Source organism: Pelophylax lessonae, assembly GCF_965119305.1.
Source record: "Pelophylax lessonae genome assembly, chromosome: 3".
Lineage (NCBI taxonomy): Eukaryota > Metazoa > Chordata > Amphibia > Anura > Ranidae > Pelophylax > Pelophylax lessonae.
Window position 1 is genome coordinate 637,590,450 of NC_138770.1, and position 26,571 is coordinate 637,617,020.

General features: G+C 46.3%; 1 protein-coding gene across 1 annotated transcript in view; it reads right to left on the reverse strand.

Moving 5' to 3' along the window:
- The window catches only part of LRPPRC (leucine rich pentatricopeptide repeat containing), a 402,453-nt gene that overhangs the window by 225,005 nt on the left and 150,877 nt on the right, over nt 1–26,571 (reverse strand). Inside the window, exons 21-22 of the mRNA XM_082250995.1 lie at nt 14,103–14,233; nt 1,633–1,718 (exon numbers count right to left, since the gene is read on the reverse strand). Coding sequence (XP_082107121.1) covers nt 1,633–1,718; nt 14,103–14,233 — 217 coding nt within the window. The remainder of the gene's footprint in view (nt 1–1,632; nt 1,719–14,102; nt 14,234–26,571) is intronic.

The window sequence follows — 26,571 nt, forward strand, 5'->3', positions numbered from 1 at the left end:
CCCTGTCACAAAGGGGACTCGGGGGTGGGTGCAGGGGGGAAGATCCTTGGTCCGCTGTCACAAAGGGGACTCGGGGGTGGGTGCAGGGGGGGAAGATCCTTGGTCCGCTGTCACAAAGGGGATTTGGGGGTGGGTGCAGGGGCTGCTCAATTAGTAACATGTTACATCCGAAGCATGGTGTAACACAGTGTTTCTCAACTTCGGTCCTCAGGGCACACTAACAGGCCAGATTTTAAGTATTACCTTGGGGAGATGCAGACTAGAATACTGCAATCACACAAATGATATCGCCTGTGATGTATTTCAGTTTTCTTGCAAACCTGGCTTGTTAATGTGCCCTGAGGACCGGAGTCGAGAAACACTGGTGTAACATATAGAACATGTTGAACATATAGGTGAACATATGTTCACTCTGGTGCTAGAATTATTGCTCTCCCTCCTACAATCATGGCAATACCCCATGTGTGACTTCTGCTCGACCACCCTGTCTGTATTTTTTCACTCGATCAGAGCAGCAGGCAATAACCTACAGCGCTAATCTGTGTATTCTGACAGCGCGGAATCTCCTCGCTGTCAGAATGCAAAGACACAGTGGGGAGGATTCAGTCAGTTTTTTTTTCGTTCAACCCGCTGGTTTAATGAAAAAAGCTGACTCGATGTATGGCCAGCCTTAGCTTGGCCATTTATGGTTCAAATCTCAGCCGGTTCCTGCTCGATTGATCAACATGGGTACAACCAGCCTGCTGGATTCTCTTGCGATTATTGCTAGCGGCTACTATAGCTACTAGCGATTATCATGGTCTTCTTCTGCCGGGGACGGCTTCCCCCACCCGCCGGGAGCAGACAATTTCTTGGTAGTAGGGATTCCCCTGTCAGCACTGTCTGTGTTGATGGGGGAATCATGCAACCCATGGTTGCAGGAAAGAAATTCCCACCGTGTATGGCCTGCTTTACTCCTCTAGGCAACTTTAAGGATTTATCTAGCGAGCAGCCAGGTGCTGAAGATGGATGCCAGGCAAATTACATCCGTTGAGCATGGACCCCGTTGTCTACTGAATGAGACTAAATGCAAGCCAAACTCACTTTACACTGCAGAATAATCCCTTCTTTAACTAAAATTTACAAGAGAGCAGTAAACCAAGTTAAGAACGCTTTAAAAGGCGAGGGAGGGAGGGAGGCATCTCCCTATCGCTTTAGGAGCTCTGCTGGTTCCTTTCCACAGAGGTTAACGTTTTAGGTTTACGCTCAGCCATCAAACCTCCTTAAGCACAAACAAAGCCATTAGTGTGGGCACATACGCAATTTGTGCCATAAGTCATGATCTTCAAACTCAATCCAAAACAGCAATGCTAATAAAAAAAAAAAAAAAGAAAAAGAAAAAACCCCCGCCACAGAAATGCAAAATGCACTGAGCTGTGCAAATGTAAATGACAAGCCTGCCAAGCCATTAAAACTAATGGCCTGCACCGTCCATGAGGCTTTGGGTGAATTCACATGCAAATTTATATGCAAAATGTCCAGGCACTTTCCAGGGCATGATATATCATTAATAACAAGTCCTTTTTTTTTCACTGCGGTGGAGAGATATTTTTGCTAAATAAGAATAATGCATGTCAAAGGGACGGAACCTACCTTCAATAAGACCATTCAGCGCCAGCACGTTCAGAAGACTCGTGAACTTGACTGTTGTAGGTAAATCAGTAAAACCCCTGCGGTTCCTGGGTGAGAAAAACAAACGCATTAATCAGTGAAATATATTGGTGTTCTATTTCTTTTAAAGCTCAACTTCAAAATCCTCCCTTGCAGTGGGGCTGTGTCAACATTGTAATAGTTAATTGCTCGTTTGGCTTAAATGAGAACAAAAGCACAGTAATTAACTTACCTGATCCGTCGCTCCCCCGCCAGACAGCACTCCCCTATGCTCCAGGGGTGGACCGTCCCTTGGCTTCATCACTGCAGGGCTATGGATTGTGCACTGGCCTTGATCACATCAGGACCTTAGACCAGGGATTCCCAAAATACGGCCCTGCAGCTGTTGTAGAACTACACATCCCATGAGGGTAAAACTCTGACATTCACATATATGACCAGGCATGATGGGAATTGTAGTTCCTGAACAACTGGAGGGCCGTAGTTTGGGAATCCCTGCCTTAGACCACTGGAGCATGGGGAAGAAGATGCTGTGGGGACCAGTCTAGCAGTGAGGAGGACCAGGAAAGTTGATCTTGTCCATGTCCCCTAGACCTAAAAGGCCAATTGACCCTTGCAAGGATTCCTTTTTAAAGTGATTGTAAAGGATCTTTTTTTTTTTTTCTAAAAACAAACGTGTGATACTTACCTGCTCTGTACAAAAGTTTCGCACAGATCAGCCCTCCCTCAGTTCCTCCTCTTCTGGAGCCCTCCACCAGCGCTCTTGACTCGTCCGGCCTTCCAGTACCCCCCACCCCAGCAAGCCGCTTGCAAGAAGTACTCATGTGGACTTGACACCCACAGTGTGGCTCGGCTCTGCCCCCAACTCCATCATCACTGGATTTGATTGACAGAAGCAGGAGCCAATGGCTTCTGCTGCTCTCACCGAGTCCATTGAGGATTGAGACAAAGGGCAGAGTGGCTGCTTGGGGCATCGCTAGACTGAGATCAGGCTCAGGTAAGTACTTAGAGAGGGCTGGCAGAGGAAGCTGCACCCAAAAGGTATTTTACCTTAATGCAGAGAACGCATAAGGGTAATAAATCTTTAGCCTTGACAAACACAAGTTTCCCAGAATTGGGTTTGGAAGTGGTAAGATCATTCCTGGCACTTTTACCTACAGGTAAGTTTAAAATAAAGCTGACCTGTTGGTAAAATGAATATCTCCTAAACGTGCACCATTTAGGATATATTCCACAGAGCAGTAGCTGGTGACGTCACCGGCGCATGAGCTCTGAACGAATGGCACACTGTGCCTTAAACCGTGACTCCCGCACGCATGCTCAGGAGTGATGTCATCGTGGCTCGGCCAGTCTAACGGCTGAAGCCTGTGAACCCAAAACCCAGAAGGAAGAAGAGGGGAAGATGGAAGCCCTGTTAGCAGCCTCTCATGCGATGCAAACAAGCACATTATGACACGGACTTGCAGGAGGTTTTTCTTTTTTTTTAACAAACTTTACTACCACATTAAAAGAAACACAAGCACAAAAAAAATAATAATCAGGTTAAAGCTGCACTCCAGGCAAACACTTAGAGTCCATTCACACTGCCGCGACTTGTGAGACGACTTGTGTGCCCTCAAGTCGCCCCAAGTCGCTTGACATAACAAAAGCAATGTTAATCAATCAGTGCCGTCTTAATTGGCACTACTGAAGTCGCTCCGACTTCAGAAAAGGGTCCTGTACTACTTTGAGGAGACTTGTATCCGACTTGTCCCATAGACTTCAATGGGAGTCGCCTCCTTATCTTATTTGAAGCGACTTGTGATCCAACTTTCCATGAAGAAGGACATTTATTAGCCAGGCATTTCCCACTGGACTCTAGAACCAGAAAAAAAAAAAAAAAGATAGTTTGTCCAGAACCAGAAAAAAAAGATAATTTTTCTTAGAATTTTTAGTAGCACAGAGATAGGGCTCTGCTTCTTTTACACCTGTGCGTTTTTGTTGTAGGCATTTATTGGGCATTTTTTGGGAGTTTTATTTATTAGCCAGGCATTCCCCACATTCCCCACTGGACTCCAGAAAGATGCCCAAAAAATGCCCAATAAATGCCTGCAACAAAAACGCCCAGGTGTGAAAGGAGAAGAAAAATTATCTTTTTTTTTCTGGTTCTGGACAATCTTTTTTTTTCTGGTTCTAGAGTCCAGTGGGGAATGCCTGGCTAATAAATAAAACGCCCAAAAAATGCCCAATTAACGCCTACAAGAAAAACGCCCAGGTGTAAAAGGAGCGGAGCCCTATCCCTGTGCTACTAAAAATTCTAAGAAAAATTATCTTTTTTTTCTGGTTCTGGACATGCTACACCCCGATTCTGAATTTTTTCCCCACAAATAGAGCTTTCTTTTGGTGGTATTTAATCACCTGTGCGGTATTTATTTTTTGCGCTGTAAACAAAAAAAGAGCGACAATTTAAAAAAAATAAAATAAATAATTTTTCACATTCTGATATACAACAATTCCAAAGAAATTTTAAAAATCTATTTTTTTTTTTTATCATTTTAGGTCAATTTGTATTCTGCTACATATTTTTGGTAAAAAAAAATATATAAAAATCGCAATAAGTGTATTTTGGTTTAAAGTTATCGCTTCTACAAGCTAGGGAAAGATTTATGTAATTTTAATTTAGTTATTTATTTTTTACTAGTAATGGCAGCGACTTTATTTTTTACTAGTATCGGGACTGCAACATTGCGGTGGACAGATAGGACACCTAACTGACATTTTTGACACTTTTGGGGGGACCAGTGACATTACTACAGTAATCAGTGCTAAAAATATGCACTGTCTCTGTAATAATGACACTGGCAGGGAAGGGGTTAACCTAGGGGTGATCAAGGGGTTAAATGGGGGTGGGCTTTTGAAATGATCATAGAGACCTGTGATCCTATATAGAAGGATCACAGGCACTCTGATCATTCCAGAGAGAAGAATGGTCAGCTGTGTTTACAACAGCTGCCCGTCCTCTCTCAGCGGGGAGCGATTGCGGATGGCCGGCGGCAATCGCGGCCGCTGGCCCCGTGCATCGGCATCCCAGTTGCCGAGTGGGGGAGGGAGCGTGCCGGTTGCGGCGCGTACTCGCCCCCTAGCACAAGGCGCGCGGCCGACATAGTACTACATCGGTTCGCGCAGGAGGAGCTGCCTGCCGCAGTAAAACTGCGGCGGGCGGTCCTTAAGCGGTTAAGCTTTACAATAAAGACTAGTACACACACTATAAAAAAATCAGGCGAACATTCTCGGCCAAAGAATTTTCATACGATTTTCGTATAGTTTGTACACAACTTTCGACAGCCGATTCTGAATTTTCGTATGAAATTTCTCGAAGTGACAAACTCCAAAAAAAAATTCGTACGGAAAAAAAACAAACGATTTTCGTTTAATGCGTACTGTTTTCGTACGATTTTTGTACAAGAAAAATCAGAAAAGAAAGACTACGCACGATCAAAAACGTTTAACCGATTGCCGACCGCCGCACGACTATTTACCTGTGAGGCTCTAGGGAGCTGGCGCACTCCCGCGCAGTCACGGACTCCCCCCGCGTGTGTGCACGGCAGACCCGATGTCCGCCGGGCACTCGCGATCGTCCGTTACACCGGAAGAAAGGCAGGCGGCTGATGTAAACAAAGTCGCCTGTCATTCTTCCCTGTGTAAGAATGGAGATCAGACGGTTCTACTATGTAGGACCGTTGATCTCTGTTCTTACACTAGTAGCCACAGCCAATCACAGTTAGAAACACGCCCCTAGGACACACTTAACCCCTCCCTCTCCAATACAGTTAACTCCTTCACTGCCAGTGTCATTTTTACAGTAACAGTGCATATGTATAGCACTGATTACTGCAGTAATGTCGCTGGTAACCCCAAAAGTGTCAAAAATGTCAGTCAAGGGTCCGATCTGTCTGCCGCAATGTCGCAGTCCCGCAAAAAAAAAAATCGCAGATCGCCATTACTCGTTAAAAAAAAAACAACAAAAATGACAAAAATCTTTCCCTTTGTTAGTAAATGCGATAACTGTTGCGCAAACCAATCAAAATACGCTTTTTGCAATTTTTTTTACCAAACATATGTAGCATAAAACAAATTGGCTGAAAATGTTAAAAAATGTTGATTTTTACATTTTTTTGGGGGAATTTCATATAAAAAATGTGAAAAAACTGAATTTTTGTAAAATCTTACCTGTAAAATTCCTTTCTCTGAGTCCTCCGACAGTCGCCGCCTCCTCTAAGTCATCACTATTGGGTATTGACTTCCGCTCCGCAGGAGTAGCTAGGTATAAGACTTAGTCAAAAGAACAAAGCATTTGCATATACACACCCATGGGGGCTGTCCCACTGGTCAATACCCCCCTGCAGTGACCACTTCCAACTCAGTTTGGTAGCATAGCAGTAGGTAATAAGAACACAACCCCAAAAGAGGGGCGGGGGCGGCGACTGTCGGAGGACTCAGAGAAAGGAATTTTACAGGTAAGATTTTACAAAAATTCAGTTTTCTCTTACGTCCTCCGACAGTCGCCGCCTCCTCTAAGTCTTCACTATTGGGATGTCCCAAAGCAGTGTAGACATGAGGGGTGGGAGACGCAACCATAGAAAAGGCAACGCAGTACCCACATCAGAGAAAGGAACCTTACCAGCACAGTAAGGGAACCTTCTGGGCAACAGAAAAAAAACAAGGCTCAACAGGAGCAACAGTCCAGGAAAGCAAATACCAACAGCCAGGGACCCACAAAAAAACACAAGGGTCCTTTATGGCACTGCCGCACTGAGAACTTTGCGGCCAAAGGAGGCATCAGCTGATGCCAGAACATCTACCTTGTAGAATTTGGAAAAAGTGTGCACCGACGACCAAGTCGCAGCCTTGCACACCTGGGCCACCGAGGCACGATGCCAATAGGCCCAGGACGCACTCACAGATCTGGTAGAGTGTGCCTTAACAGGGGAGGGTGGAACCCGTTCCTTCAAAGCATAAGCCTGTTCAATGGTCTGTCTGATCCATTTGGCAATAGTTGCTGCAGACGCAGCCATGCCCTTCCGAGGTCCCTCAGGAAGGACAAAGAGGGAATCCGTCCTCCGAAAGGATTCCGTAGACAACATCCAAGGAATGCAAAGCAACCTCCTTAGGATGCTTAGGCTTCGTACAAAGCTAAGGCAGGACAATGTCCTCATTAAGGTGGAACTCAGAAGTCACCTTAGGAAGAAAAGAAGGGTGTGGCCGCAAGACCACCTTATCCTTGTGAATTACCAAGTAAGGAGAGCGGCAAGACAACCCCGCCAGCTCTGACACTCTGCGAGCCGAAGTGATCGCCACTAAAAAGGCAACCTTCTTGGAAAGCAGAGGCGACGACATCTCCCGAATGTTCTCAAAAGGAGCACGCTGTAACACGGACAGAACCAAGTTCAAGTCCCATGGAGGTAAAGGCTCCTTCCTGGGAGGAGCCAAATGTTGCACACCTTGAATGAAGGTGCGAATCAAAGAATGAGACGCCACAGGGCGCTGGAAAAGAACCGCTTGTGCAGACACCTGGCCCTTTATTGTGGCCAGCGCCAGGCGCTGGTCCACTCCAGACTAGAGGAAAGCCAACACTCTCGACACCGAGTAAGAGCAAAGGGAGAACCCCCTGGACTCACACCAGGCAAAATAAGCTTTCCAGGTACGGTAATAGATTTTACCAGATGAGGACTTCCTAGCCTTGATCAGAGTAGGAATGACCTCAGGGGAGAGACCCCTGTCCCTAAAGACCTGGGTCTCAACAGCCAGGCCGTTAAAGCCAGCGACTGTAAAGCAGGATGGAAGATCGGTCCCTGAGACAGTAGATCTTCCCGCATTGGCAGCCGCCACGGAGGCGCCACTGCCAGGTGAACAACATCGGCGTACCATGACCGGCGCCACCAGAATCACCAGGTGCGGTTCCGAGGCTAACCTGCGGAGGAACCTGGACAACAACTGAATCGGAGGAAAGGCATACATCAGACGATACTGATGCCAAGGGGCCACCAACGCATCCGAGGCATCCGCCAGAGGATCGCGCGTTCTTGCCACGAACCTTTCCACCTTTTGGTTTAGCCGAGATGCAAACAGATCCACGTCCGGGGATCCCCACTTCGCACACAGCATTTGGAAGACCTCCGGGTGCAGGGACCATTCCCCCTGGTCCAGGGTCTGGCGGCTCAGATAGTCGGCCTGCCAATTCTCCACATACGGAATGTGAACTGCCGAAATTGCCGGGACATGAGTCTCGGCCCAAGACAGAATGTCGGTCACCTCCAGGGCCGCCCCGGCACTTCTGGTGCCCCCTTGGTGGTTGATGTAAGCCAACGCGGTAGCATTGTCCGTCTGTACCCGAACAGGACGGCCCCGAAGTCGATCCGACCACTGGAAGAGACAGAGCTTGATCGCCCGCAATTCCAGCACATTGATCGGAAGGGAGGATTCCTCCTCCGACCAAGTGCCCTGGGCAGACAGGTTGCCCAGGACTCCACCCCAGCCCGACAGGCTGGCATCCGTGGTAATTACTGTCCACAGTAACGGACAGAAGGACTTGCCTTCTGACACCGCCGGGGACTGGAGCCACCACAGAAGAACCATGCTGGTCTGGCGACTCAATGAGACACTCAGATCCAAGGACTGAGGCAGTCTGTCCCACCTGGCCAGGATCTCCGCTTGGAGAGACCGTGTGTGAAACTGAGCAAAGGGTATCGCCTCGAAGGCCGAAACCATCAACCCCAGGCCCCGCATACAGGTCCTGAGTGACGAGGATGGATTGTCCCGAGGGACCTGATCTCGTCCTGCAAGGTCCGGAGCTTGTCCTCCGGCAAAAACACCTTTGCCTGAGCAGAATCCAGAATCATTCCCAGATAGGGAAGACGAACTGATGGAGACAACGTCGACTTCTGTACGTTGATGGTCCATCCAAACTCCTGGAGCGTCTGTACCGTAGTGGACAGATCGCGCAGTAGGTCCTGGCTGACACTGGAGCTTAGCAGGAGATCGTCCAGATATCCCAAGAGCCCTTAGCAGGCCCAGAACCGGTGCCAGCACTTTGGTAAAGACCCTTGGAGCCGAAGCGAGACCGAAAGGTAACGCCACAAACTGATAGTGGTCCTCCGCTATTGCGAACCGAAGGTACCTCTGGTGACCCTCGAAAATGGGGATGTGTAGGTACGCATCCTTCAGGTCTATGGAGGCCAGGAATTCCCCTGGACTCAGGGAGGCCACCACCGAACAAAGAGATTCCATACGGAATTTTCGAACGCGCACAAAGCGGTTCAGCGCTTTCAGGTCCAGAATAGGACGCACTTTGCCCTCCTTCCTGGGCACAGTGAACAGATTTGAATAAAATCCCCAAAACCTGTCCCGATGAGGCACCGGGACAATCACCCCCTGGGCAAGGAGGTCATGCACCGCTAGATGCAGGTCCTGCAGACGCCCTGGAGGCAAATGAAGATTTGAGGAAAAAAATCTGTCCGCCGGCCGGGAAAGGAATTTGATCTTGTACCCAGATCGAATGATTTCCTGAACCCACCTGTCCGGAATACGGAGCAGCCAAGGTAGGAGGAAACCGCGCAAACGTCCCCCCACCCCTGAAACGGGTGAGGGCGCCCCTTCAGGCAGAGGCGGGTTTACCCGCCAAGTCGGCATTGCCAGACTTCAGCTTGCCTGCCCAGGGCTTCTTCTGGCTACCTTGGCCCTTGAAGGGTTTGCCCTTGGATTGGTTGCGAAAGGCACGAAAGGACCCCTGAGTGGGTCGAGAAGTAGAACCCCGCTTGCCACTTGCCTTCGGGTTCTGGGGCAGCAAGGTGCTCTTGCCCCCCGTGACGCCTTTTACCAAGGTATCCAATGCCTCGCCAAATAGGCGAGAACCAGCATAGGGAAAATCAGCAACTGTTTTCCGAGACGACTGGTCAGCCGACCAGCTCTTCAACCAGATCAGTCGGCGGTTAAGCACCGCAACACTAGAGAGGCGTGCAACCAAAGGGCCTCATTTAAGGCTGCATCACACAAATACATGACTCCTTGGTGAATTTGATCCACCATGACCAGCCTGGCAGGTGGAACAGAATCAGACACGAGGTTGCTCCTAAGCACCTTAGTCCAATCAGCCACCGCTTGAGCCACCAGAACGGACGCGAAAACAGGTTTGAGCAATGAACCCACCACTGTGTAGGAATGGTGGGCTAGAGACTCCAACCGCCTGTCCGTGGGATCCTGAAAAACCGGGGTCTCCTCAGTAGGAATCAAGGTAGCCTTGTTTAGCACGGCCACAGTGTGATCCACCTGTGGGGGCACACACCATCGTGATTCCGTAGCCGGTGCACAAGGATAAAACAGTTTAAACCGACTAGGTACCAGGAAGGGCCGTTTCAAGGTGTGCCACAGTTCATTAACAGTGTAATGAAACTCAGCTGGGCAGGGAAAAACCTGCGCCGACTTGCGGGTCAGGTGTGTCCCAAACGAGGACACAATGCCCGGAGGATTGGGCTCATCCTCCAAATGTAGTGTTTCCTTAACAGAAACAATCAATTCATCCATGGCCGCGCGTTCTTCAGGCGACCCCAGGGGAGAATCATCAACCCCCTCCACCTCCCCCTAAGACGCCAGCGGGTCTAAGGATGAGCGAGACCCTGAAAAGGGCACGCCCGCCGCAGCAGCCATATCACCATCTGAATCAGAGGAGAGAGATAATCTGGGCCTCTTCCTAGCAGCACGTTCAGCCATCAGCACCTCCATTTTGGACACTAAGGACGCCACTACAGCGGCCAAATCAGGTATAACAGGGGCCACAGCAGGACTGGGGTCCCCCACAAGGGCTGGAGGGAATTTGTTGTCCTGAGAATCCATTGCCCAAGGTGAAAAATAACAGTGCAATAAAAAAGGGAACTGTCCGTTTAACACCGCTGCGGAATGCGCAGCCCACCACTATGTGAACAGTGACAAAAGACCCCCAAAAGGAGAAGAAAACTGAGCCAGAAATGACAAAACAGAAGTTTATCGAACAGACAGTCTGCAGAGCCCACAGAGTGTTACCACCTAGGTTGCTGCTTCAGAGGAAAAGGAAGTGAGGTCAGAAGAGGCTGAACTATAAGCTGCAAAGGACTCACAGCATGTAATACAGCCTACAGAGAAGCCAACATGCTTGCCCAAAGTAAAGATGGCGGACCGCGCGGTATTCCCCCACTGCGGCCGCCACACACACATCGCCTGCACCCCCAGTGAAACACCTAAGTGACACAGGGAAGGGGGCTCCCACAAACACACAGCACCGAGCGTATGTACAAAAAGACCCCACAGGGATCACAAAACAGGGAGGCCCACACCGGCACAGGCATGGGGGACACACAGCAACACAGGACTGCCACCCCACACAGAAGTACTTACCTGTACCAGATGGCGTGGGGAGCCTCACAGAACGGAAAGCCACTGTCCTCATCTGACAGGGAATGCAGTTAACCAGGGACAATATACTGCAGCACCGCAGATGTGTCCAGTGAGGTAGCCACCTCACGGCTGCATCCCTGCTGCGAACAGGGATGGGTCGTTCATAATGCCAGGACGAACCATGGCTGAACGCTCGATGGCGGGCTGGGGGTCCCTCTGACCCTCTGCCCTGGAGAACCAGGGCGGTCAGTCCGAATCCCAGCTCCGCATGAATCCATGTTCATCCGAAGAATAGACTAAACTAAAGCTGACAAAATAAAAAGCTAGTAAATCAAAGAAAAAACTGACATTTTCAAAGTAAATCAAATAAAAAAAGATTAGGAAGGCTGAGACTGTAGCCCCAGCACAGGGAAGCCTAACTACTCCTGACGCTACGCAGAAAGAAACTGAGTTGGGAGTGGTCACTGCAGGGGGGTAGTGACCAGTGGGACAGCCCCCATGGGCGTGTATATGCAAATGCCTTTGTTCTTTTGACTAAGTCTTATGCCTAGCTACTCCTGCGGAGCGGAAGTCAATACCCAATAGTGATGACTTAGAGGAGGCGGCGACTGTCGGAGGACGTAAGAGAAATATTGTTATTTTTGCAAAATTGACGCTCTTCTTTTGTTTATAGCGCATGATCAAAAAAATCGCACAGGTGATCAAATACCACCAAAAGAAATCTCTGTTTGTGGGGAAAAAAAAACGTCAAATGTATTTAGGTACAGCGTTGCACGACCGCGCAATTGTCAGTTAAAGTCACGCAGTGCCGAATCGCAAAATAGGCCCTGGTCAGGAAGGGGGTAAAATCTTCCGGGGCTTAAGTGGTTAAACAACATGAAAAAAGCCTTTGTTGTACGAGAATTTTCATTCATTGGTTCTGATTTGCTGTGAAACGAGGAAAATCAGACGATCGTTTGCCCGATTTTCTTATAGTGTGTACCCAACTTAAAACCTGGGAGCTGATTGGTTGCTATGTACAGCTGCACCAGATTCTGTGTGCAAACGTTTTAGTACATTTCCTCCTTTGTGGAAGCACCCCTGTACATTATAATTGCTCCATCTTCTGCATTACAGAATAAGCCACTATTTATATTGCTCCAACAAATTCTGGTGAGCGTCAAAGCACATAAAACATTAACATTAATCCATGCCCCAAAGAAAAGTACAAATCTAATGTCCTTACAAATGTCACACTCCCTCTAGGGTCAGTTTGGGTGGAAGCCAATTAAACTATCAATACATTATTGGATTGTCAGGAGAAACCTTTACAGACAATGCAGGAACATACAAATAAAAACAATACCTTCCATAAAGGAGTGGGGCTGCTGAGAAGGGGCTAGCAGTGGTCATCCTGTACGGGGCCCAAGCTCTAGATGTTCAGTGAGGGGCCCATTCAGCTTAATGGCAGTTCACTAGACTGGTAGAATGGGGAGCAGTTACTGGAACAGATTCCCCATGACTTCCCCTGCATCACAACCATCTTCTTCTCCATTCCCTCATGCTTGGCTCCAGTAATTGTCCCCCCACTATTCTGATCACCCCCCCACAATCAAACCCTACCCTTCCTGCAGCTCCAATCCCCCTGTGGGGGACACCTGCTAGGTGTCAAGATGGAGAGCAGGTAGACCAGTAAACGGGTCATATTTACTGGCCCCTTGATTTCTTGAATGAACACAGTAAGCAATGGGTAACGATCGTCCCTGTGTTCATTTATAGCTGAAGCATAGTAAACTGTTTTTTCTATGCTTCAGTTTGTGAATGAACAGGAAACTATTGTACAGAACTTTTTCTATTCATTTTTTCTGCAGTGCAGCTGAGGCTGCAGAAAAAGGGATTGAGGAATCTATGTCCTTAATCTCTCGGTACTCTGGCTGCATAAATGCGTGGTTTGTTCATGCAGCTAGAGCCACCAGTTACTCTATAGGGTTGCAAGTCCTAATTTGACAGGTATGTAGGTGCAGGTAAGCGGGCTAAATGCATTCTGTCTGTTTGGTGCTGTACACCTGCACCCACATGCCTGGGGCGTCAGGTATGTATGGGGCCCCATTATTTCCACCAGCAGCGCTGTAAAGGATGCTGTTGGGACCAGCTGCAGAGACCCTGCTGGAGAACAAAGGTAATACACACCTTATCCTTGCACCCCAAAATGATCATTTAACCCTTGTGGGGAGGGGGAGTCACTGCAAGGGTACATTTTGCCTCATTGATGGAGTTCATTTTTAAAGCAGTAATACACTCGAAACCAGAAATGTCATATTGCAGCTTACCAATCCTTCAATGTGATGGCTGCATTCATTTGTTTTTTGGCTTTTCCCCCGGCGATCTTGCCAGTAGCACACCTCCTGTATTAGAAAGCCCCCACTCATGATAAAGGCGCACAGGGGGCCCCTTTGGACATCAGCATTGTCAGTCTGGGGGAGGGGAGTGTTGGATAAACTAGCAGATTTACATACACTAATTAAAGCCAAAGCTATCATTTTATGATTGGTTACAGCAAATAGTTTTGTTTTCCCATACGGGATAAAGGTTTTACATTAATAAAAAAGCTGATCGCTGTAAGCACCCCTGTTAGTGGTAAATGGTTTGTCTCAAACCCCTCTACCCCCCCCCCCCCCCCCCACAAATCACACAAAATTCAGGAGGAAGTCAATCACTGGCTGTGTATCAGAGATCCCTCCCTGTCACCTTTATTTCTCTTGGTGTCAGAAAAACTTGTCAAAAGTAACTCATGCTGATAGAGGAATGAGGCAGCAGACAGAAATGACACTCAGTGCTCTGGATTGAGAAAAGTACACACTATGGAGGGACATGCTTTGTTCATATTTCCTGTCTGAGGTTTACAACCACTTTAAGCCTATTAGCTAAGTTCTAAGAAATGTCAGGTGAGCACAAAGCTGGTACATAAAAGGAACAGACTAAATTCAGTTTCCCAGATCATCCTTCCACTGTAATGGATTCCTCTAGGGCACACTCGAAATAGGAGAATAAGACCATCGGTTACTTACACTTCCTCTTTTATTTTCAGCGCTTCTTTTGGATTGTTCTTGTTGCAGCACAAACCCAGAACTTTCATATACATGCCAAAAGTAAAATCACTGCCATGCTTTGATGTTAAATCCAAAATTTTCTCTAAGTCCTGCAAGACAAAAAAAATCATAAATACAACCCAAACTTTTACTGCTCGGTTAATGAACATTGCTTAAAGCCTTTATCCCCCAACACTGCAAAGGTTGAATGCTCTGCATGTGACTTGTAGTGCCACTCCAAGCTAGAGAAGCATGTGTTGTCCCGCTGGTACTCAGGAGTAGGGGTGCCAGCATCAGTGGGGTGACATAGCGCGGGGGTGGGGGGGAAGAAACATTTAGAGAAGCTCAGATAGGGCCAGCGTCACCATAAGGCAGCCCAGGCAGCAGGCAAAGTAAAACCTGCACGCTACCCCCAGATGGAGCGAGGAAACGGGGCGGAGGTTTTAGTTTATCTGCTGTCACCGAGAAAGCAGGGAGAACAGATCCAAGCATGGAGAACAGGGTGGAGCAGCAGGCGAATCCTGATCCTGAGTGTGTGAAGGCAGCGAGCACCATGCTATGTGGGAGGGGGGGGCGATGGTGTCAGGCCGGGGGAGCCAGCGGAGGAGGAGGTAAGGGTGGAGGAGATTCCCAGCTTGTTGCTGCTGCCGCCACCGAGACTACTGCTGGAGAAAATTTCCTTCCTGCATGGGACACAGAAACCCTCCTGTCCCTGGTGCTTCAGGACCGGTGGTTTATGGGGGGATTTTGTGTGATGAGGGGAGGGGGTATTTGGGGGGTGTGATCAGAGTGGGGGAGAGGGATACAGAAGGTGTAATCAGAATGGAGGAATCTGGGGGGTGGGATGGTATCTGAGGGCTGTAATCAGAGTAGAGGTATCTGAGGGGATCTGGAGGTGTGATCAGAGTGGAGGGATCGGGGGGGGGGGGGGGAATCAGAATGCAGGAATCTGGGGGGGGGGGGGTGGGGTGGGTGGTATTTGAGGGATGTGACAAGAGAAGGGTGGAGGGAATCTGGGGGCGTGATCGGGGTGGAGGGAATCTGGGGGCGTGATTGGGGTGGAGGGAATCTGGGGGGCGTGATCAGGGTGGAGGGAATCTGGGGGCGTGATCAGGGTGGAGGGAATCTGGGGGCGTGATCAGGGTGGAGGGAATCTGGGGGCGTGATCAGGGTGGAGGGAATCTGGGGGCGTGATCAGGGTGGAGGGAATCTGGGGGCGTGATCAGGGTGGAGGGAATCTGGGGGCGTGATCAGGGTGGAGGGAATCTGGGGGCGTGATCAGGGTGGAGGGAATCTGGGGGCGTGATCAGGGTGGAGGGAATCTGGGGGCGTGATCAGGGTGGAGGGAATCTGGGGGCGTGATCAGGGTGGAGGGAATCTGGGGGCGTGATCAGGGTGGAGGGAATCTGGGAGCGTGATCAGGGTGGAGGGAATCTGGGGGCGTGATCAGGGTGGAGGGAATCTGGGGGCGTGATCAGGGTGGAGGGAATCTGAAGGGGTGTTCAGAATGGAGGAATATGGGTATTGGTGGTATCTGGGGGTGTAATCAGACTGGGGGGGGTATCTAAACATCCATTGGTTTGAGGACTCAAATTACTTGCCCTGGGTGCTGAAAACCCACACTACGCCCCTGGTCGGCATGAAGTGTCACCATCAAGTAGTGTGTGACATAGTAGCAAAAACAGCCGCTCTCTTGACCCGATCTGTATAAAAGTATATGAAGCGCCACTGTCTACACGGCTCCACAAACCACGTCCTGCTTAGTCATAGAGGTTGACTGTGACCCCCGATGGTTAGGAGAAACGCGTCAATGGGCGTGGTTTATGGAACACTGTAGGCCAAGGCTGCCTCATACTGATATAGATCGGGTCGGGAGAGCAGCTGTTGTGCTACTATGACACACTAAGAATTGAATGCTTGTTAAGGTCAGCGGGGAGATTAAGAGGCTTCTTTAAGTTACCTTACATTCATGCTCAGGTGCTGACCTCTCTTCCAGTCTGTGGGTGGTCCTTCGGCATCATCGTGTACAATGCAAGGCTATTAACCCTGCATTGTACATGGAGGAGGCTAGAGTGACCACATCAGGAGCGCCTTAGAGAGAAGGCAGCACAGGACTTGTCACACAGATCAAGGGAGCCTATGCAGGTAGAGAGTAGGATGAGTATTACATCAGATTCCGACACCCTAGGCTTAACCAGCTGTTTACCCTTGCAGTGCAGTGGGGCCTTCACTGCAGGAGTATATTTCACCTAAAATATTTTGACTGCTGAGAAGGATTCAAGGTGTTCAGCACTGTGTAATTTGAGGATCAAGGGTGACAATTGTCATCTAACAACCTGTTTTAGAGGGTGTCGGACTGTCATATTTGCTATTAATTCTCTTGGAAGCCACACATTAGGGCCTCAAAACACGAGCGCTGCTACATTAAAGGTCCCAGAGGAAGGACACACATCTGGAACCTGGAATATTGAAGATTTGGTACTGCTGGTCAACACTATATACAGCAATACCGTCTTTCGCGGCATTAGTTCTTATTTGTCATTTTTGGCTGGGGTTTGGTGGTAATGTTGGTTACTAAATTGAGCCTGCATTGTGGGTCTATGGTTGAGGAGTTGCAATGAAGCTCTGTTAAGTAAAAAAAAAAAAAAAAAAAACACCAAGGATACTAATCCCTACCCCATTCTATCCAAAAGAAACAAAGTATTAGCTGGACTGTAAAGGAAACCCGTTAAAATAAATGCTATACCAATATAAATGCTAGACCTTTTTCCACATAAACTATGATTTTGGTATGAATTTTGCTATGGTTTGCCTAACTTCAAAAAGGTGAATTCCAGCAACTTTGCAAAAAGCACAGACACTGAGTGAAGGTAAATTAGGTGCATGTCACCTCCAGGACCTCTATTACTTATATGTGACAGGTTTATTGTACTTCCGGTGGGCACACTTTCAGCTGTGAGAGGAGAGCAGAACACACAGCAGCTATGCCCCCCCCCCCCCCACTCTACTCTCATTCATAGAAGCCTTTGTACTTTTTGAATGAGTTCATATAATACAAAAGCTTCTGTGAATGGGCAGCAGGAGGGGAGGGGAGGGGCAGGCATAGCAGTTCCTGACCACAGTGAGCAGTGTCCTGAGCTCCGGAAGTTATCTTCCTAAAGCATAAAAAAATTGTCAAACCTATAATTTACATGTCAGATGTAAATAATAGAGACAAGTCTACAAGGTGGCAAGCAGAGTTAGTCTTAAAGTGTTACTAAACCCAGGATCCTGCATTCACTATATCTGGTCTCCCACAGTACATGGAAATGCAATAGTTTTACTAAATATAAACTGCTAAATACCTTTTCTCATCAGCAGTTAGATCAGTCTTATGACTTCTATCAGTGTCTGGTCAAAGCTTTTAGAAGGCGTTCTCATTCTCCCATGATTATTTTAAGAGGCTGCAGAACCCCTGACCCTCTGTATGGACAGTGCCGATTGGCCCTGTGCTGATCACATGTACCCCCCAGAAAAAAAAAAAAAACAGAAAAAAAACTCTCTAGCAATATACACCAAACTGAGCATGTGCAGCTTGTCCCCTAGCCTCTGTACTATCTGACGTGGTTTGGGGACTCTGGAAGAAGGGGAGGATCTGTGAAGACAGGGTCAAACAGTATTTTTAAACAAAGCAGAGGATTAACCCCTTAGCTTCCACAGTGAGTATAACAAGCATACTTTACTGCATATACAGACTGATTTTACTGTTGTGGGTTTAGTAACACTAACTCGTGTTTGCCTATTCGGCTTTAAAGTTAAATTTTGTGGTATCACTAACTAATCCTAACCACTTCCCGCCTGCCTGTCATCAAATAACGGAGGAGCGTTGTGGCTCTCCTTCTGGGACAACGTCATGATGGCGCGCAGTTAAGTCGCGATTGCGTGCCCCCGGGGGGGGGGCGCCGTGTTTCTGGGACATGGTGCGACCCCAATCTCAGCAAAGAGCCACAGCTCTTTACCCATGAAACCATTTACCCATTTAAACATACAGCCAGAGCTACAATGGAATGGTTTAGATCAAAGCATATTCATGTGTTAGAATGGCCCAGTCAAAGTCCAGACCTAAATCTAATTGAGAATCTGTGGCAAGACTTGAAAATTGCTGTTTACAGACGCTCTCCATCCAATCTGACAGAGCTTGAGCTATTTTGCAAGGAAGAATGGGCAAAAATGTCACTCTCTAGATGTGCAAAGCTGGTAGAGACATCCCCAAAAAGACTTGCAGCTGTTATTGCAACGAAAGGCAGTTCTACAAAGTATTGACTCAGGGGGGTGAATACGAATGCATGCCGCACTTTTCACATATTTATTTGTAAAAAAATGTGAAAACCATTTATCATTTTCCTTCCACTTCACAATTATTTGCCACTTTGTGATGATCTATTAACCACTTGCCAAACGCTCACTGAGCTGGTACTGTGGCAAAGTGGCACGTTATCGTCCAGACACAGCGGGAGTCGGGCCAGGTGAGGAGAGGCGGTGATCACCGCCGCTCTTCCCCAATCGTTGGGGATCGAGTGAGGAAATCCGCCCACTTGTGTAAACAAAGCAGGCGGATCTCCTCTGTGACAGACAGGGACAGATTACAGGATTCAGCATAGCTGAACCTGAGATCTGTGTCTGTGTCACACAATCCCCTCCCCCCACACACGTCAGTAAGCATGAGGAATACATTTAACCCCTTGATCACCAATAAAGTTAACCCCTTCCCTGCCAGTGTCATTATTACAGTAACAGTGCATATTTATAGCACTGATTACTGTAGTAATGTCACTGGTACCCCAAAAGTGTCAAAAATGTCAGTTAGGGGTCTGATCTGTCCGCCGCAATGTCGCAGTCACGCAAAAAAAAAACGCAGATCGCCGCCATTACTAGTAAAAAAAAAAAAAAAAATAAACCATAAAAATGACAAATCTTTCCCGTAGTTAGTAAACACTTTTGCGCAAACCAATCAAAATATGCTTATTATGATTTTTTTTACCCAAAATATGTAGCAGAAAACAAAATTGGCCTAAAATGTTGTTTTAAATTTTTTTTGGGGAATGTTATATATCAGAATGTAAAAAATATTGTTTTTTTTTCAAAATTTTTACTCTTTTTTTCAAAAATTAAAAATCGCACAGGTGATCGAATACCACCAAAAGAAAGGTCTATTTGTGGGAAAAAAAGGACATCAATTAATTTAATTTGGGTACAGCGTCGCATGACCACGCAATTGTCCGTTAAAGTAACGCAGTGGGGTAAAATCTTCCAGTCTTAAAGCGGTTAAAAATACGCTCATTGAGGATTTATTTTGTCAAAGACATGTAGCTAAATACATTTTGGCCTAAATATATGACAAAAATTTAATATATTGGATATTTTTTTAACTGTCAAAGTAGAAAATGTCAATTTTTTTGCAAAATTTTTGCTCTTTTTTTATTAATATCGCAAAAAATGAAAAGCGCAGAGGTGATCAAATACCACCAAAAGAAAGCTCTGTTTGTGGGAAAAAAAGGACGTAAATTTCGTTTGGGTACAGGGTTGCATGACTGCGCAATTGGCAGTTAAAGTTGCGCAGTGCCAAATTGCAAAAAGTGGCCTGGACGTAAAGCAGGAAAATCCTCCTGGGGTAAAGTGGTTAAACATAAAATCCCAAAAAAAAAAACCACATTTATGTTTTTGGTTGTAACATGACAACATGTGGAAAATTTCAAGGGTTATGAAAACTTTTTTAAGGCACTGTAGCTGATGCTACATACAGTTTATACAATGCAGACAGTGGGCTTACATTGCGTACATCAATTAGTAAAGGAAATAATTTGGCCCATGTTAGGCTATATGAACTAAAGTGAAAGTAAACCTGGAGTTCAAATTTAAACTAATGTTTAAACAGGTATACAAGAAATCTTTAAAAAATAAATAAAATAACGTACACACATTTAAGCACATGAAACAACAAAATGCACTTAATGTACACCCCAGGAATTGATAAATCTGTGATGAGATACGCCAAAACACAATTACGGACTTCCGCTGGCGATAAGCATGCATGAAAAGGTTAGTTAAAATGCTTAAGGCACAAGAAAACAGACATTCCTATAAACACAGCCTGCCAAGGACTAAACCTTTAAATTATCTCAGGCTTCAAATACTATGTTATCTGTAATGTTGTCACAAGCGAGTAATCTTAAAGTGGATTTCCTGAGATACAAAATACAGCGCTGCAATCATCTTTGCCAGAAAACCATGGGGAAGGAATGAAATCGCTCGGAACAAGAAATTGCCCCCAAAAGTCTGATGATATCCCACAAATTGTAGGCGCTCTTGAAAAATGAATATGAAGTAGAGCTGGGTGCCTGCCGCCGGATAGTATGAATACCTTTATCTGGCAGAATGCTATCCCTCCACGGGAAAATGGAATTTCAATCCCCAGCATTAAAAGTGGTCACATTTGACTTGCAAATGGCTGGGAACACATATCTGTTGGCTGACAGTATAGATAGAAAGGAGCACATTCTGCATTGTGACTGCTAGCAACAGGTTTGATAGGGACTATCATCCATGCAGAGTATTATAGCAGAGCGACCCTTTTCACTTTCAGGGAATGGGAAAAAGTCAAGAGGACAACGGTTCTGATCTGAGGCCTTATGTGAAAAGTCAATATTACAGCCTGAACCGCTATGGCTTCTCATATGGCAAGCCTTGTACAAACTGCATGATCTATACTAGTGATCAATCGATATCGGTTTTTCGTTGCCGATACCGATACTTTGGCCAATGCGGTATCGGTCGATATTTTTGTACATTTAAAAACATTTTTTTTTTCTTTTGACAGGTACTTTTGTGGAGGGATCCGGGGTCTAAAAGACCCCAACTCCCTCCTCTGCACTTGAAAGTATTCAAAATGCCAAATTTGGCTGATTTGAATGCGGTCATTGTTTTTTAATCTTGCACCAGACAGTACCCGGAAGTGATGTCATGACATCACTTCGGGGTTTTTGCATGGAGACCCGATCAGAGTCGAATGCGGCTTTGATTGGGTCTTCGGCAGCCATGCAGGCTGGTTGCCTGGGTCTCCCCAGTGGGACAGGAGACCCGTGTGAAGGCAGAGGGGGGGACGTCCCCTCCCGCTCCTTGTAATGACAGCCGGGCGGCTTCTCCGCTGCATCGGTTATCATTACAAGACAGCCGACCGTCGGCTGTGGACACCGGTACCGGGGTGATGCCTCTAGCTGCAGGCATCACTCCAGTACAAGCCCTTTCCCAAAATATCGGCAATATCAGTAACCTCCGGGCCAATTCCGATATAATCGAGAAAAGTGCATATCGACCCTTGATATAATGGCTTTGCCGATAATCTGTCAATCCCTAACCAGTGTTTCTCAACCTTTTTTCAGCCAAGGCACCCTTTAGAAGCTATGGACAGTCTCAAGGTGCCCCATTCTAAAATGCAAAAACTATTCTAATAGTCTTACATAATGCAGCAACATCCACAAGTCCAGGTAGGACACCCAATGTTAGAGGTAATTTATTATTTCAAAGCAAATATACTTTTTGTAAACTGGTACTGACTAGTATGCCAATGTTTCTCTTCTCCCTCAGTTTTTCTCTATCATTCAGCTAATGTGAGGGGCAGGGGAGGGTCAAACAAGGATGCTATGCAGGCGACTTACATCCTCCTTATCAACTGAATATGTCAATGGTCGTTAGGACTAGTGATCGACCGATATCGTTTTTATAATGCCGATACTTTGGTCATCGGATATCGGTATCGGCCGATATTTTCAGACATTAAATTTTTATTTTAAATGTCTACAGGTACTGTGGTGGAGGGATATGGATGTCTAAAAGACCCCAAACCCCTCCTCTGCACTTAAAAGCATTCAAAACGCCAAGTTTGGCTGTTTTGAATGCTGTACGTTTTTTTAATTTGGCGCCGCCAGTACCCGGAAGTGATGTCATGACATCACTTCCTGAGACCCGGGTCTTCTCTTGGGTGGCGGCGGTGGAGGTAGGATGCCCGAGTCTCCCGGTAGGATGGGAGACCCGGACGAGCCGTGGAAGGCGGCGGGAGGGGGGGGGACGTCCCCTCCCGCTCCTTGTAATGACAGCCGAGTGACTTCTCAGCCGCATTGGTTGTCATTACAAGACAGCCGACTGTCGGCTATGGACACCGGTACCGGGGTGATGCCTCTAGCTGCAGGCATCACTCCAGTACAAGCATTTTTCCTAAATATTGGCAATATCAAAAGGCAGATTCCGATATATCGGGGAAAGCGCATATCGGCCAATGTGAATCATTGGCTGGGACTTAACAGGCTCTTGCTGTGTACCGCATGCGTCCTAAACCTGGAAGTAGGCAGCAACGCACAAGTATGTCACTTTGCCTACAGTAACCAAGTGGTTAAAGCTAAATTCCAGGTACAGCAATCTCTACATCATGTGTCATCAAACATAAGGTCCAAGGGCCAAATCTGCCCCAAAGTCATCTCATGTCCACCTCTCCTGCAGCTGTGGCGCCGCACTGTTGTGGAAATTTTAATAGACATTTCTTTAGTTAAATAGTCATAATGTCTCCCAGTGTCAGTTTTACCGATAATCGCTGTTCACAGTGATTGTCGCTTTAACTGTCATTGCAGGAAAGACTTGTTGGTGAAAATCTTCCATTAGATGAGATGGCACAATACTAGTAGCAGAGAGAGTCCATCGCACAGATCTATGTCTGCAGTTCGGGGCCCTAAGCTGCTGAGATATGTCTGTGATATGGAAATTCTTATTTTACCAAGATTAATAGATGGCTCCTTTTAGTCACATTCAATCGGTGTGACTGCGGGGCTGCTGCTATTATCTTATGCATATAATACCTCATCAACTGGAACAAATAGAATGGTCACTATCAAATATGGTTTATATATGAATCACGTTTGATGAAGACCCACTAACAAGTAATGGACTCGTGTTTATGGAGTGACATGAGAACAATGAAAAGCCATGTGCTCCTCGTGGCAGTTGAGCCCTTTGTTCGCTCATGTCCATCTATGGGCATGTACTCCAGTTTCTATTGTGTTTTTTGAATGTATACTTGTTCTGTGATTGGTGGTTTTGAAGCCATTCCCTGTAACTCCCTTTTGTTAAATAAACCTGATGTGTCCTGGAAGAGGACAGTTTACTCAGAGGGACCCTCCAGAGAGCATCGGATTGACTACAGCAAGCGTGTCTGTTAATTTCTTTGCTACCAGCACTTGGTAAACCGTTCCGCAAAAGAGCGGTACAATTGTACTTTTCAGTACAAGCTATTAATGGAGCTTGGTGCGTAATAATCTTGAGCGCACTGAAGCGGGTTTTCATGCTCCAAGCCCTATTAATTTCCACAACACGCCCCCCCCCCCTTTTATCTACCTCCACCTTGTGTCAGCAGCAGAGAGGACAGAACTCCTCTGTCAGATCCTGCCCTTCTCCGTGTAGCCGTGGAGATGCTCATCTCAGCAATAGAGAGGACGACAGAACTCCCATCTTTCTATGCATTTGCAGCACCCCCTCATCTCCACCTTCCTAGTCTCAGCATTTAGCACACTCTAGCAGCTGACTCCAGCCCTCCTCTGGCTCTCCTCCTGACCCTGCACTTTCTGCCTTCCAGCTTCTTCTGAGGAACAGCACAAGTTGAGGGGGGGGTGCACTCTGATGTAAGGAAGAGTGGGAGACTTTTGACATCAGCTTATATATGAGAATAATACAATTCTATGCCAGTTGAAAAGGAGCGCCACACAAAAAAAAAACTTTTTTGGAGACTGCCCAGACAGATGGCCATTCAGAGAACACTTTCCATTTTTTCAATGAATGAAAATTGTTCTTTGATTGGATGAGGTGGAGATTTTAAAGTCAAAACCCCACCAACCCAAACATTAGTAGAGATTTCTGTAGTAGGGTTACCTACTATAGTGATTTTCAGATTCTCTGGGGATCGGACAGGTATGGTACATACTTACATTGGTCCAAGCTGAATCAATGTAACTATGTAAACATTTCTATAACTGGAATTCATCTTTAAAGTATAGCAAGCATCAAAGCTTTAGTGTCATGAATAGAGAAGGGAAAGGTTAAAGAGACTAGAATAGTCTCTGTATCTAGAATAAGAACATAAAAACTGCTGCAGGTATAAAAGTACAGGGAACCCTGCAACATATTCAAACACCTCTGCAGATGGTTATGGGCCGAAGTTATGCCCCGCCCCCCCTCCCCCAGTTCCATCACAGAAAATGACGCAGATTGATGCCGAAACACGTAGGGAGGGACTTCTGGCTGATGTCATATCTGCCCCCTGGAATCCACAGCAGTCATATTGGACTCTGGCAGTTTTCTGGTTTTGATTCACAAAGACAGTTGTGATATGTGATTTTTTACATTTTTTGGACAAGTTTTAAAGCAGAAAGTAAAAGAAGCATATATATATATATATATATATATATATATATAAAAATGTGTGTGTGTGTATGATATATGTATGCGTGCGTGTGTGTATATACACATATATATATATATATATATATATATACACATACACAGGGCTTGACAAATTTTCCTGAAATCTAGGAGCCAGCTAAAAAAGTTAGGAGCCAGTTTTTTTTTTTTTTTAAACTAACAACCAAGCTTTATTTAATAAAACGGATACTAAATTTACACATAAATACGACTAGAACGCCACTCTCCTCTATAGCGCAATTGGATGAAAACAGACGGTCTCTTTCCATCCGATGCCATCTGATCCGATCCACGGGATGGATAGAAAATAAAACCACCATCCGTCTGCTTCTGGCGGACAGGATCAGATGGCGGCAGATTACTGCTCCATAGAGGAGAATGAAGGGCCTGATCAGGTCTGCCTGAAAAACTGACAGGCGGACCTGTTCAGACAGCCCGTGTGAAAGGGGCCTTCGGCTGGGGCATGGCGATGAGGAAAAAAAAAAAAAAGATTTTATATATATATATATATTTTTTTTTTTATTATTATTATTATTATTATTATATTCTTATTTTTTTTTAATAATAATTGGAACAAAATATATATATATATATATATATATATATATATTTTTTTTTTTTTTTTAATAATTAAAAAAAAAAAAAAAGAAGAAAATATTATTTAGTTTTTACATTTAAAAAATAAATTAAATTAATAATAAATAACCACACTCCCTGTCAAAAAGAAGAAAATATTATTTAGTTTTTACATTTAAAAAATAAATTAAATTAATAATAAATAACCACACTCCCTGTCAAAGGTAACTAACTGGACAGGGAGATGGCATTGTGAACAAACAGGCTGTGGAAACAGTAATTACAACAGTCATTACTCCCAGCCACCACAAGAGGGCGCCAGTTCCCCATTGGATGCCTCTCATCTCAAGTAGGCCGAAAAGCCGGGGCCTCAATTTTCGGACGGCCCGGAAGTCCGTGCACTCCGTGCGCGGAAGTCCATGCAAAAATGACAGGAAACCTTCTGCAGGGCATCCCAGGCGCCAGGTCGCTAATTCTAGTCGCAAATGCGACCTGGCGCCCGGGTTTTGTCGAGGCCTGTATATATATATATATATATATACACACACACACATTATCTCACAAACGTGAGAGTACACCCCTCACATTTTTGTAAATACTTTAGTAAATCTTTTCATGTGACAACACTGAAGAAATTACACTTTGGTACAATGTAAAGTAGTGAGTGTACAGCTTGTATAACAGTGTAAATTTGCTGTCCCCTCAAAATAACTCAACACACAGCCATTAATGTCTAAACTGCTGGCAACAAAAGTGAGTACACCCCTAAGTCAACAAGTCCAAATTGTGCCCAAAGTGTCAATATTTTGTGTGGCCATCATTATTTTCAAGCACTGCCCTAACCCTCTTGGGCATGGAGTTCCCCAGAGCTTCACAGGTTGCCACTGGAGTTCTCTTCCACTCCACCATGATGACATCACGGAACTGGTGGATGTTGGAGACTTTGTGCTCCTCCACCTTCAGTTTGAGGATGCCTCACAGACGCTCAAAAGGTTTAGGTCTGTAGACATGTCTGGTCACTCCACCTTTACTCTCAGCTTCTTTAGCAAGGCAGTGGTCATCTTGGAAATGTGTTTGGGATCGTTATGTTGGAATACTGCCCTGCGGCCCAGTCTCCGAAGGGAGGGGATCATGCCCTGCTTCAGTATAACACAGTACATGTTGGCATTCATGGTTCCCTCAATGAACTGTAGCTCCCCAGTGCTGGCAGCACTCATGCAGCCCCAGACCATGACACTCCCACTACCATGCTTGACTGAAGGCAAGACACACTTGTCTTTGCACTCCTCACCTTGTTGCCGCGACACACGCTTGACACTACCTGAACCAAATAAGTTTATCTTGGTCTCATCAGACCACAGGACATGGTTCC